Below are 13,697 nucleotides of genomic sequence, written 5' to 3'. Positions count from 1 at the left end.
TTGTATATCCTCCTTGCAAACCCATCAGAAGAGCAACAACCTTCAAATCACCACAGACCTGCCACTGATGTTGGTCATAGTTTATGCACTTCAACAACTGCTTTATGTTTTCATAAGTTTCTTTCATATGCGCTGCATAACCCAATGGAATTGATGGCTTAATATTTCCATTATGTAGCAAAACAGCTTTAAGACTCGTCTTGGATGAATCGACGAAGAGCCTCCATTCACATGGATCATGAACTATGTTGAGGGCTTCCATCAGACCATTGCTATTATTGCACGCCACTATATCACCTTCCATGAAGAAGAATGGGGTTAACTGCTGTTGACGGTCACGTAATTTGGAAATTCTGACTTCAGTTGCTAGGAGATTCCACTGCTGCAGTCGAGAGCCTTCTTGGGGAGCTCTAAATCCCTGACTAAGTCATGAAGTTCACTTTGAGTTATGAGGTCTGTGGTGATTCAGAGGAGAACTCTTTGTCAAAATCTGGGTCATTAGTCACCGAAGGTCCAGGACTGCAATCATCATTTTCTTCCTCTTCCTCATCCTCATCTGATTCAAGTGAGAATGATTCTGGTGCATTTGGAATAGGCAGTCCTTCTCCATAGGGCACTGGGCGAATAGCTGGTGGAATGTTTGGATACTGCACAGAGTGTTTTTTCTTCGTTGACAAACATTTTCCAACTGGACGCATCATGCAGAAATAGCAATTGTTGCTATGATCTGTTGGCTCTCTCCAGATCATTGGCACAGCAAAAGGCATACATTTCCTTTTCCTGTTCAACCACTGGCGAAGATTAGTTGCACAAGTGTTGCAGCATATGTGAGGAGCCCACTTCTTGTCCTGATCTCCAACCCTGCATCCAAAATATAGGTTATAGGCTTTCCTAACCATACCAGTTATGTTGCGCTTCTGCGATACAAACGTTACTTCACCACAAATGTAGCAGAAGTTATCTGGCTTGTTCACACACATACGAGGCATCTGAATCATAAAGAGCTTTAAACAACACAACCACCTCGTTCGACAGCTGAAACAATACTGAGGGAGCGTGAGTGTGGTTTGCGATGTGCCTGAATGTGCGTGTTTGTACTCGTACTGACACAGCACTGTATCTATAAACGTTGAGCTAATAATCAATTTTAAACATCATTCTCATTATCAGTGGAGCCGAATTAGTCAAAATATACTACATTTGGTTCAGAAGCATTTTGGCTGTTGACCAGTGTAATTTAACAACGTTTCTCTGTATTAATGTGTATGTTATTATGTAGTTATTTTTAATCACACAAACTGAAATGCCCTTGTCCAGACTCACCTGGAATTCATTATGGTAATTAAGGCATTACAATACAATTGTAATCCAAGATGGCCACCAATGTATTAGCTAGTACAAGGAAATCGTAATTTATTGCATTTTAAATTAGCTAGGAAGATATTTTTGTTGTTGAATTAATTTATGGGAAAAGAAATACATTTGTATTTGTAACTGAGATATTGCATTATCAATTAAATCTAAGATGGCCATGAAAATGGCCGCCAACAGTAAGAAGATCTCTCGTGGGTTGAAACGCTGCATACACCAGGGGACAATATTTCAAAATGTTAGGTAACCAGAAGTCCGTTCACGTGAGGTTTACTTAGGAAACCGATTTTTCAGTTACGTGAATACAGTTATCGTAACCGATGAGTTAGGCCTACCTAATCCTAAAACATTTGAACTATGGTTCTGTGCTATATTGATGGTTCAAATGCATTTAAAAAAATACAGATTTTCACTTTCATTACTGATGTATGGGACTTTAATGTTAGAAAGTAATTGTTCACCACGTAACCGATTAGCGGTTCTCGTGATTATAAAGTTGCGTAACTGACACGCGAACAGAACAACGATTCTCGTGAAATATTGTGCCCTGATACACTATATTTAGCCTCAAACGTTAACATTGTCACCTATGGGAAATGATTTGGTGTAGTCCAACCTATATTGGTTAAAAATTGTTCGTAAGCAAACCTATTTTGTATGAAACGTACCGACCTTCAAAGCTTGAGATAAAATTGTAAGATTTGGGTTTCACATGTAACTCTTCTTTATGAACTTGGATTTATAGAAGCCTGGGGAAAATGACATATCTTCCCAAGTTATCAAACAATGCCTTAGAGATCAATACAAAACATGTTAGCCAGGTTATTTACATCCTCACGTCTATCATTGTATTGTCACTATAAACAAGATTATACTTTAAAAAATACTTTGATAAAATTTGTATACTGAAGTTTCGTAGTCCATTTCATGCAAAATGTATATTATTCTGTTTCAGTCAAAAACTGATTACAGCTGTGACAAATAGAGCCATTGACTGATTAACTTATTTATTGATTTAATTACGGTTATACGTTTAAGAACCACAAATACCAAGAGAGGAAACCCGCTGCCGCCATTCAATGGGCTACTCCTACCAAAACAGCAAAGGTTCTTTTATATTCACTTATCCATAGATAAGACTGTACGTACATGGTCTTTCATATACCAGTCGTGGAGCATTGGCTGGGACGGGAGTTTTGAAACGTACTTATTTATAAAGTTTTGGGATTGGGGTGGGTTTTTTTTAATAATGAGAAGAGTTGCGGGATGGGGTAGGACACGTCTCATACTGAATCGTAAGACTAATAATGATTTGAAAAATAAAGCGGGTCGGTTATGACAACACAAAGAAATCAGAAATGATCAAAGCTACTTTGGTGTTCCACGGTTCATGTATAATTTGTCCATTTCATTCTTGAGAGAGAGGGTAATGTTTCTTAAACATATGAATACTTCGCCATATAATCCTCTTTTTTCTCTCTCTTTCTCTCTTTTAATATAAACATAAAAAGGGGCAATGAATTAGGGCTTCCTAACTCTAAATCACCCAATGCTTTCCTGGGGGCAAAAATAAAAATAAAATAAAAATTGAAAATAAAATAAAATAAAATAAAAAAATAAAAAAATAAAATTGAAAATAAAATAAAATAAAGTGAAGTGAAGTGAAGTAAAATAAATGATATATCACAAACTGAACCCCTATCCCCCCAAAAAAACCTACCAAATTGTTTGTTAAAACGTAGTAATAGTAGTAGTAGTAGTAGTAGTAGCAGTAGTAGTAGCAGCAGCAGCAGTAGTAGAAGTGTTTGCAGAAGTGGTAGTATCAGTATCAGCAGCAGCAAAAGTAGTATAACTGGAATATTTTTTGTTTCATCTGAAAACATACATAAATCATATTCGTAAACATTTTTTAAAAATCCCTACAAAAATCCCATCCCCCCCCCCCCCCCCCCCCCCCCCCCCCCCCCCCCACCCCCAAAACATTAACAAAAAAAAAATCCAACCCAATGTGCATTAGCTATCTGATTCCGTTCCGGTCCGCGTTTTACCAACACCCTGTATTTAGTTATTTCAATTTAATTCTTCTCATGTACAACGGTTGTTCGAGAATTTGTCTCATGAGATAGATATTCATACATCAATACATACATACATACATACATATATGCAGACAGACGGACGGACAAAGAACACACATATTCATACAGTAAATACATGAAATAATATACATACATGCTGTTAGTGCGGTCTCCTGTATATGTAATAGACGAACATATGTGCAATGTAAATGTATACCCGGTATATACCCAGTTCATACAAACACGTAAGAATTAATAATATAATCGGGAAAATCAGACAGGCTTTTCCAGATTCTATTAGTAATATTATTGTATAAAAAGTTTATATAAGACGTCAGTTGTACTCACAACTGTGTGTCGTTCCGGTTCACTGGTATCGCCAGCTAGCTCGTGTTACAATACACATATTTCAGGCTGATGGGTGCGCCAGAACTAGACGGACATTTGGACATAAATACGCTCTCATTACAGTCAGAGACCAAGCTATGTATTTTTTTGGCAATTGCCGACAACCAAAAAGTTGTCAAAGATTTCCGCTCTAATACCACAACAATCCTATGTTTGACGTCAAATACATTTACATCGACCATTTTCGAGTTACTTGATTAAAAAACCCCTCAAATATTAATCACTAATACACACACTACAGAAAGAAACCCGACAGCACCCACATTCAGTTAAGCTTCGGCAAACTCCGCAGAATTCTAAGTTCGCCGACCTATATCGTGACGTTGCGTCACATGATCGCCCACTCAGCCATTCCGTCTTCCAGGGGCCGTCTCAAAACGACAAGTGCCCGACAATCACAAAAAAAGTTTGTTTTGTGTAACGACACCACTAAAGCACATTAATTCATTAATCATCGGCTATTGGATGTCAAATATTTGGTAATTTTATCGTAGTGTTAGAGAGGAAACCCGCTACATTATATCATTAGCGGGAGAGAGAGAGAGAGAGAGAGAGAGAGAGAGAGAGAGAGAGAGAGAGAGAGAGAGAGAGAGAGAGAGAGAGAGAGATTCCATCTAGGCGACAAAATTAACGTATGGGGTTAAAAAAAAAACCCACAAAGGGTCTATGTTTCATCAGTTCTTAAAATATACCATGATTCATATACTCTATAGACATACTAGGGTGTCATTAATTTTATACTACGGCATAGGAAGGGGTGGGGGGGCATGTGCCCACACTTTCCAGTAGCAGCAGCAATGGTTATATTATGTGTGTGTGTGTGTGTATATCCCCCCCCCCCACACACACACACACATACACACACTCACACACATCTTTTGGCACCTTCCTACGCCACTGCTAGAGTATATTGGTTTGTTAATCATCGGCTATTGGGTGTGAAACATTTGAACCAGTGGTTGGGCACTAGTTGGACAGGTAAAAACCTAGAGTCGATGGACGGCGATCGATGATACGATCCATCGCATCTAAGACCTACATTCGACCACTCAGTTTTGAACTGTAGATAGGCGCGTGTGCAGGGGTGGGGTGGGGTGGGGTGGATGGGTGAGGAGGTTTGAGGGAGGCAGGTAATTGTGAAAGCAGATCGCAACTTGTTCACTAAAATGATCCTAATAGAGCAGGCGCGGAAACTTAACATAAGGAATGTCCTATCCCATCCTCTAGGTCCAATACCATGGGCACTAGCTACACCTGAGGGAACCTTCGGGAAGATCAGCAAACCTGCTCTGGCAAAAAAAAGCTGAAAAAGGACTAAAGGTCTACCTGGAAATTCTGCAAGTATCATCGATGGAATGGCACTAGTTCAACGTTTAGAGGCAAATCACATATACTTTAGTGATGTTTCAAAAACATTTGTTTGTTTGTTTAAATGCTCTAAGAGAGGGGTTAGAAGTAATCGAATAGACATTGTGTTTGACATATACCGAAACGAGTCAATCAAAGTAAACCGAGGAGCTCTGACAGGGATTTTGTTCAGAACAATAGAACCTGGCCACAGAATAAAACAATGGAGAAACATCTTTTGTGACCCAGAGAATAAGACTCGGCTGGTTGAATCCCTTGTCTCTGATTGGGGTGGTGAGGAACAGAGGAAGAAACTAAAAGGCAAAGAAGTGTACGTGACTGACTGTCGGGGAGATTTGCAAGAGATTAACAGAGAACTCTGTGAGTGATGTTGAAGCTCTGAGATCGGGACAGGAGGAAGCGAACACTCGCCTAATGTTACATGCCGTACACTGTTCGAACTCTAGTTACAGGTCGGCTGTGGTTGTTTCTGAGGACACGGATGTATTCGTTCTTTTTATCGTATTCGCAGACCATGTTGCGTGTCCACTGTACGTGAAAAGTGGTTCGCAGACACGGGTACAGTATGTAGATGTTGAGAAGGTGGCACAAATGCTCGGTCATGAAAAATGCAAAGTGCTACTTGGACTCCATGCATTCAGTGGTTGCGATACGGTGAGTGCCTTTGCCGGTCGAGGAAAATTATCATGTCTCAGCTTGATGAGCACTGAACACAGGGACACGCTTGCACAACTCGGTACCGACTGGGGCCTGACTTATCCAGCAAGTTGCAAATCGCTAACTTGCCGTATCTACAGCACAAGGTCTACTACAGAAAGCGTCAATGACCTGCACTTCAGTATCGTCTGCGCCAAGAAGGGGGAGGTTGACTCATGGCAACTTCCGCCCTGTTCCTCTTCCTTGAAGAATCATTGCAAACGTGCAAATTACCAATGTGCAATTTGGAAGAGGAGCTTGGATGCCTTTCCAGAGATTCCTGACCCCGTTGGCAATGGTTGGTCAAAGGAGGGGGGAGAGTTAGTAATTGACTGGGGAGATGGTTTGCCTGCTCCAGAAGCAGTGATGGAAATGCTGTCCTGTACATGTTCTAGAGAGTGCTTGGAGGATAGGTGCACATGCCTTCAGAACAAGATAAAGTGCACCTACTTGTGTAAGCTAGCTACATGTGCCAATCAGATGCCCGAGGACGATGAGAAAGAATTTGACTTTTCTGAGGATGACGAAGAGGAGGAAGAGGACAATTTCGATGTTGACTTGGATGATATTTAAATCACAAACACTGTCATTACTGAGATGAATAATCATTAAATCATTGCTCAATAACAATCAGTCTTGATGTGAAAGTGGTATCAATATTTGACTTAACTGTGAACCTATCTTTGAAGCAGTTGAATAAATAACCAATCGTTTCTATATGGGATAACTTTACCATTGAACGATGACCTACTTTCATGACCTTTCTTCATAATTATATGCAAGTGTAACAGTGTGAAATACACCTTGACACATATCAGAACCAACATGTTAGTCAGTGTTGAATGAAGTGATTAAGTGATTAATATAACAAAATATTGTGGATATTCTTGTCTGAAGAGTAATATCTGGATTTTGCAGCAAAAAAGAAATGCATTTCAAAAGAACGGCAAATAACGTTTGTGACCATTACGTAATTACATAGAACATCCTCTTATTTGCCATTAAAATCAGTTTTATATTGCTCTGGCTAATAAATAAATAAATTTAAGTGAAAATATTCTGATGCATATGGGTTTTATAGAGCATTTTCTGTCTGGTGTCCAAATTTTGGGCATATGTCAAATTTTGTGACCTTTTGACCTCTGGTGACCTACTTAATGAACATAATTTAAATTGTAGCACCCATCAAGACAAACATTTCGATCGATTGCCCTATCCCACAGTTGGACTGATCCAAACTCACGCAAGTGCCTTACTTCAAAGTGTGAATACTACCACTAAGCTGTGAGTTCTGGATGTCTATCAAGTAGTTTCATTATCTATAGGTATAGGGCTATCAGAAAAACATTGCCCACCCAGGTGGTACCAATATCTGGTCTGGCTCATGGACTACTCTAAGAACATTTTCTTTTCTTAATGTATTTTCCGGTGGAGCATGATCCGATTCCCTACCCCAAAAAACTTCACAGGAAGGAAGAAAATGTTTTATTTAACGACGCGCTCACTCCAATCTGATTAAAATTAGCTCTACTGGTCTCACCAGTAGATCTAACAGCATTGCGTAGACTGCCATGTCCAGGTGACATTTCATCTACAGTCCTCGAAATTTGCGGCAGCAATCGGCAATGCCGTCGCAAAATTGAGTTGCGACAGCATTTCATTGCCGTCGCAAATCTGAGAGTGATGAAAGGTCTGTAGGCATTTTTCTCTGAACTCTGTCCAATTACAGATCCCAGAAAAAATCATTTATACTCTAGTGTGGCCCAATGTTTCCTCAATTAATATAAATCGGTTTATTCCAGTATAGAAACGTACTAAAGTAAAGATGAGATGTCATCTTTTAGCATATTATTACTACAGTTACTACAGTGGATCATAGATGAATAATTTTGACAGAAGTAATCTTTTCTTTAAAATTGCCGCCGTAGTGCTGTTGTAAAACTGATTTGCGACGGCACTTAACTGCCGTTACACTTCGCCTTTTATAACGTTATTCGGGAGCATACAAATTCTAAAAATATCGGTCGAGACTATTTATGCAATAGGCGAACTTGTTGGTCTATTTCCAATCTGATTAAAATTAGCTCTAATTAGACTGCGCTCACTCACAACAATCTACACCTTGTAAGCATACGCGCCTGGCGTGATTTTAAATGTTCCATCGAACCTACCTTGCGTAGGTGCGTGTGTAGTAGGTGGGGGGGGAGAGATCAGGGTCGATCCCCCCCCCCCGCTGAAACCGATTTTTAAAAATCAATATATTATCCGGGGGAGCATGACTCGACACCCTGAAATCTAGACATTTGCGTTACAGTCTAAACACACACACACACACACACACACACACACACACACACACACACACACACACACACACACACACACACACACACACACACACACACACACACACACACACACACACACACACACACACACACAAACAGTGGCGTAGCGTGGGTTGCCAGTGCCTGGGGCAAGGAAAGTATTGCCCCTCTAACCAGTGGACCGTTAGCATTCCCCGAGTCCCTTCCAGCAATCCAGAATGTTGCGCCCGAGGCAACCGCTTCGGTAGCCCCGCCCACGTTACGCGACTGCACACACACACACACACACACACACACACACATTTCTTCTAATCGTGATTGTATGAAAGAAAGCTAGAAGACAGAAGACAAATACTTACACGTTGTTGACCTAATTAGCTAACAAGAGTTTTAGGGCCTAGCGCAATTAATCCGATGTATTGACTTATGTTCAGTGGGATTTCCCAAAGTTCGGTATATATAAAGCTGACTATTGGGTTTTCCCAAAACATGAACCGAAAGGTATACGGTTATACTATACCAAATAAAACCCCATAGGCGCATACATGCAATATATCAACCTAATTATGACCCATAAATATGAATACTCCCAACACATCCCCAGAGGGATCCCAAAACACATTGTTCTTTTTGAAAATAGAATTTTAAGGTCTTTGACAGGTGGACGGGTAAGTTTGCATTTTTGGGGTGTATTCTGTAATATATATTGTAAAACACCCGGTTATATCGAAAATGAGCCATGAAGGTTCCACTTTCAGACGCGGATTCAGGTGGGGCCCAATAGGCCTATTTACCGGGTGTTTTATAACACCCCAAGATTCACACAAAATTGTAGTACTTAGTTTTACGGGTACCCATACATGTGTCGAGCACACGGCTACTTAATACACTGGTACTCGATAAAATAAAATTGCATACATATATTGTCCAGATAAAAAAAAGAAGATAAGAAACAGTATCACATTTATTACCAATGGCAGGACTGGTGGTAGTGACTGCAGCGCTCTAACAAAAGGCTGTGCACTGCAAAGTTTGACCCAACCGGATGTTATACTGACACACAGACACACACACGCAAACGCGCACAGTCACGCACGCACACACATACACAAACATACATACACACACGCACATGCACGCACAGTCACGCACACATACATACACGCACAGTCACGCACGAACACACAGGCAGTCACGCACGCACATACACACACGCAGTCACACACACATGCACACACACATACACACACGTAGTCACGCACGCACATACATACACACAGCCACGCACACATACACACACGCAGTCACGCACGCACACGCACAGTCACGCAGCACACACATACACACATGCATACACTACAGCCAGATGAAAGTGGTGGCAATCTTAATCGTATTTCAGGCTGTTCGTTTAATGGGCAATGCTACGATGAAGGATCGACTTGGATATATGCCTGCTCCAACTACACGTGCATCAACAACAGCAACAAAACACACTACCAGTGGAAGTATCAGGTTATCAACAAAGGTAGGTAACCAGTGCCGTAATTAGCATGTGAACACAAATACCCCCCCCCCCACCCCCCACCCCCCCCCCCACCCCCCCACAAAGACGTCCCAAAACCAGAAGAAGAAAAAAATCGAAATTGAACAACACAATTCCACAGAGGGTAAAAACAGTACTGGATAGCTGTTAAAGTCGAATCTTGGACTACATCGCTTTCACATTTCTAGAAACTACATGCCACCCCCACCACTCTCGTTGTATAGTCAGTAATCGGTTTCAAGTTTAATAATGAAAAAGGAAATGCTACCTTTCTTACTAGAGTCTTCATGTTAAGGCCATACAAATTAGATGGCGTTAGAATGGAAAATCTACACGAGTTTATGCATAGTGGCAATGGCACAATTTTAAATATTTCAAAAACATTGCTAATGCCTTCTGTTTGGAGAGTAGAATTGTAAGTGCTGTTTTAAGATAACAAATGACCTAGTTACGAGTGTAAAATGAATGATCAGCAGAATTTGTGAAACGGTGCCATTATTTCCGGTGTTTGAAATTAACACTCGGCAGTGACTTACTGTTACGTTAAAGTATCTGCAGGGGGCGGTCGGTCTAGGATCGATCCCCATCGGTGGGCCCATTGGGCTATTTCTCATTCCAGCCAGTGCACCACAACTGGTATATCAAAGGCCATGGTATGTGCTGTGCATATAAAATATCCCTTGCTACTAACAGAAAAATGTTGCGGTTTTCCTCTCTGACTGTGTAAAAATTACTACATTATGTGTTTGACATCCAATAGCCGATGATTAATAAATCAAAGTGTTCTAGTGGTGTCGTTAGACAAAACATACTTTAACTTTAAAGTATCTACGGTGTGTTGTATGTTGAAAGTGTTAAAGCGGTCTCGTGTTTCGCAGGTTGTCTAGACCACGCAGGGAAGTGTCACCAGGAGGGTGACCGGATCACCAAACACTGTCTCACATACGAGTGCAGGTGGGAGGATGTGCCCGGCTTCTACGTCGTGTCAGGTGGTAAGTGTGGACATCAATGTCCGAATAGTATGACACCGCGGTGGGAGGGGAAAGGAAAGGAATGTTTGTTTAATGACACCTCCAATGCACTGTTTACTTCGCGTACGTCTAGTGGTGTCTATTTTAACGAGAGAGAGAGAGAGAGAGAGAGAGAGAGAGAGAGAGAGAGAGAGAGAGAGAGAGAGAGAGAGAGAGAGAGAGAGAGAGAGAGAGAGAGAGAGAGAGAGAGAGAGCTAGAGACAGAGAGAGAGATGGAGAGAGAAAGAGAGAGAGACACACACACAGAGATGGAGAGAGAAGAGAGAGAAGAGAGACAGACAGACAGACAGAGAAAAGGGGAGAGAGAGAGAGAGATACAGACAGAGGCAGATAGAGAGAAAGAGAGAAAAAGATAGATGGAGGGGGTGAGAGAGAGAAAGAGGGGGGAGGGAGGGAGGGAGAGAGGGAGGGGCGGCAGAGAGCTTTTGTGTATCTATAAATTAGTTCAGTCTTCAAACATTTGCTATCGGCCTCGGTGTCGTGGTTAAGCCATCAGATATAAGGCTGGGTACTAGGTACTGGGTTCACAGCCCGGTACCGGCTCCCACCCAGAACAGGTTTTAACGACTCAATTGGTAGGTGTAAGGCCACTACACCAACGTCTCTCTCACTTTCCACTAACAACTAAACATAAACACATAATCCTGGACAGACAGCCCAGATAGCTGAGGTGTGTGTGTGTGTGTGTGTGTGTGTGTGTGTGTGTGTGTGTGTGTGTGTGTGTGTGTGTGTGTGTATGTGTGTGACAGCGTATTTCAACCATAATTGAATATAAGCACGAAAATAAGTTGAAATGAATGAATGAATGAATGAATGAATGAAACATTTGCTCTTAAAGGTTGTGTTCAGGATGAGACAAAAGGAAACCATTATATGCACTGGCCCTACTGGCATTTCGTTATGATAGTGGTGTTAGTGATGCGTTTCAGATCTCGTCCAACCTTAGTTGTCCTACATGATACATATACATAGTAGGTAAACATCACTGTCATTCTACCCGTATGTATTGCAGATATGGTCTTCACAGACAACAGAACCGGCCTCAGTGGCGTCGTGGTAGGCCATCAGTCTACAGGCTGGTAGGTACTGGGTTTGGATCCCAGTCGAGGCATGGGATGTTTAATCTAGATACCGACTCCAAACCCTGAGTGATTGCTCTGCAAGGCTCAATGGGTAGGTGTAAACCACTTGCACCGACCAGTGATCCATAACTGGTTCAACAAAGGCCATGGTTTGTGCTATCCTGCCTGTGGGAAGCGCAAATAAAAGATCCCTTGCTGCTAATCGGAAGAGTAGCCCATGTAGTGGCGACAGCGGGTTTCCTCTCAAAATCTGTGTGGTCCTTAACCATATGTCTGACGCCATATAACCGTAAATAAAATGTGTTGAGTGCGTCATTAAATAAAACATTTCTTTCTTTCTTTCACAGACAACAGTTACATTGTTTTTTTCTCCACAGGTTGTTCGTGGCGAGGAAAGTGTCACAACGCCAACGCTCGGTGGAAAGAAGGATGTTCTACTTATAACTGTACTGTTTTCCAGAACGGAACACACACCATCAGAAGCGTAGTTCCAGTCCATCTAGGTAGAATATTAAAAATAGCCCATTGCTTCACCTATAGTCCATCTAGGTAGAATATTAAAAACAGCCCATTGCTTCACCTATATTCCATCTAGGTAGAATATTAAAAACAGCCCGTTACCCTACCTATATTCCATCTAGGTAGAATATTAAAATAGTCAATTGTTCCACCCTTAGTCCATCTAGGTAGAATATTAAAAATAGCTCATTGTTCCACATATATAGTTCATTGAGGTAGAATATTAAAAATAGCCCATTGTTCCACCTATATAGTCCATTGAGGTAATATATTAAAAATAGCCCATTGTTCCCATTGTGTGTGTGGGGGGGGGGGGGGGGAGAGGGGTTCTCCTGTGTTCCTGTGAAATTATTAATCAATTATTGAAAATAGCCCATTACTTCACATATAGTCTATCTAGGTAGAATATTAAAAATAGCCCATTGCTTCACATATAGTCCATCTAGGTAGAATATTAAAAATAGCCCATTGCTTCACATATAGTCCATCTAGGTAGAATATTAAAAATAGCCCATTGCTTCACCTATAGTCCATCTAGGTAGAATATTAAAAATAGCCCATTGCTTCACCTATAGTCCATCTAGGTGGAAATTAAAAATAGCTCATTGTTCCACCTACAGTCCATCTTTGTAGAATATAAAAATAGCCCATTGTTCCACCTATAGTCCATCTAGGTAGAATATTAAAAATAGCCCATTGTTCCACCTATATAGTCCATTGAGGTAAAATATTAAAACTTTGTGTGTGTGTGTGTGTGTGTGTGTGTGGGGGGGGTTATCCTGTGTTCCTGTGAAGTTATTAATCAATTATTAAAAATAGCTCATTGTTCCACCTGTCACTGTACTCCACTCCATCAGTAGCTTGGTTCCAGTCCATCTAGGTAGAATATGAAACACAGTCCATGTATTATTATTACGCATATATTAAAACAGTAGTTCTAGTTATGTGTTTAGGTTACTGGGACCTAATTCACTACACTCTCGCAACTTTGCGATCTCGCAATGCAATGCTAAAAGACTTGCAAAGATGATGCTTTGTTGTCCAACAAAGCCTAAGAGAGCTTTGTGAATTGTGGATGGGCTGTGGACGGGCTGTGGACGGGTTGTGGACGAGTTGTGGACGGGCTGTGGATGGGCTGTGGATGGGTTGTGGATGGGCTGTGGACGGGCTGTGGATGGGTTGTGGACGGGCTGTGGACGGGATATGGGGGGTTGTGGGTTGTGGACTGGCCATGGACGGGTTGTGGACAGGTTGTGGGTTGTGGACTGGCCGTG

The 13,697-nt window shown here is 41.3% G+C and overlaps 1 protein-coding gene across 1 annotated transcript in view; it reads left to right on the top strand.

Moving 5' to 3' along the window:
• LOC121379853 overlaps positions 1-13,697 on the top strand; it is a 96,603-nt gene that overhangs the window by 59,763 nt on the left and 23,143 nt on the right. Inside the window, exons 14-16 of the mRNA XM_041508505.1 lie at positions 9,648-9,773; positions 10,670-10,783; positions 12,282-12,407. Coding sequence (XP_041364439.1) covers positions 9,648-9,773; positions 10,670-10,783; positions 12,282-12,407 — 366 coding nt within the window. The remainder of the gene's footprint in view (positions 1-9,647; positions 9,774-10,669; positions 10,784-12,281; positions 12,408-13,697) is intronic.

This window comes from Gigantopelta aegis, chromosome 8, assembly GCF_016097555.1.
Source record: "Gigantopelta aegis isolate Gae_Host chromosome 8, Gae_host_genome, whole genome shotgun sequence".
Classification (NCBI taxonomy): Eukaryota; Metazoa; Mollusca; class Gastropoda; order Neomphalida; family Peltospiridae; genus Gigantopelta; species Gigantopelta aegis.
Note: the sequence above shows the minus strand (reverse complement) of the source record. Positions and strands in the feature narration are given on the sequence as shown.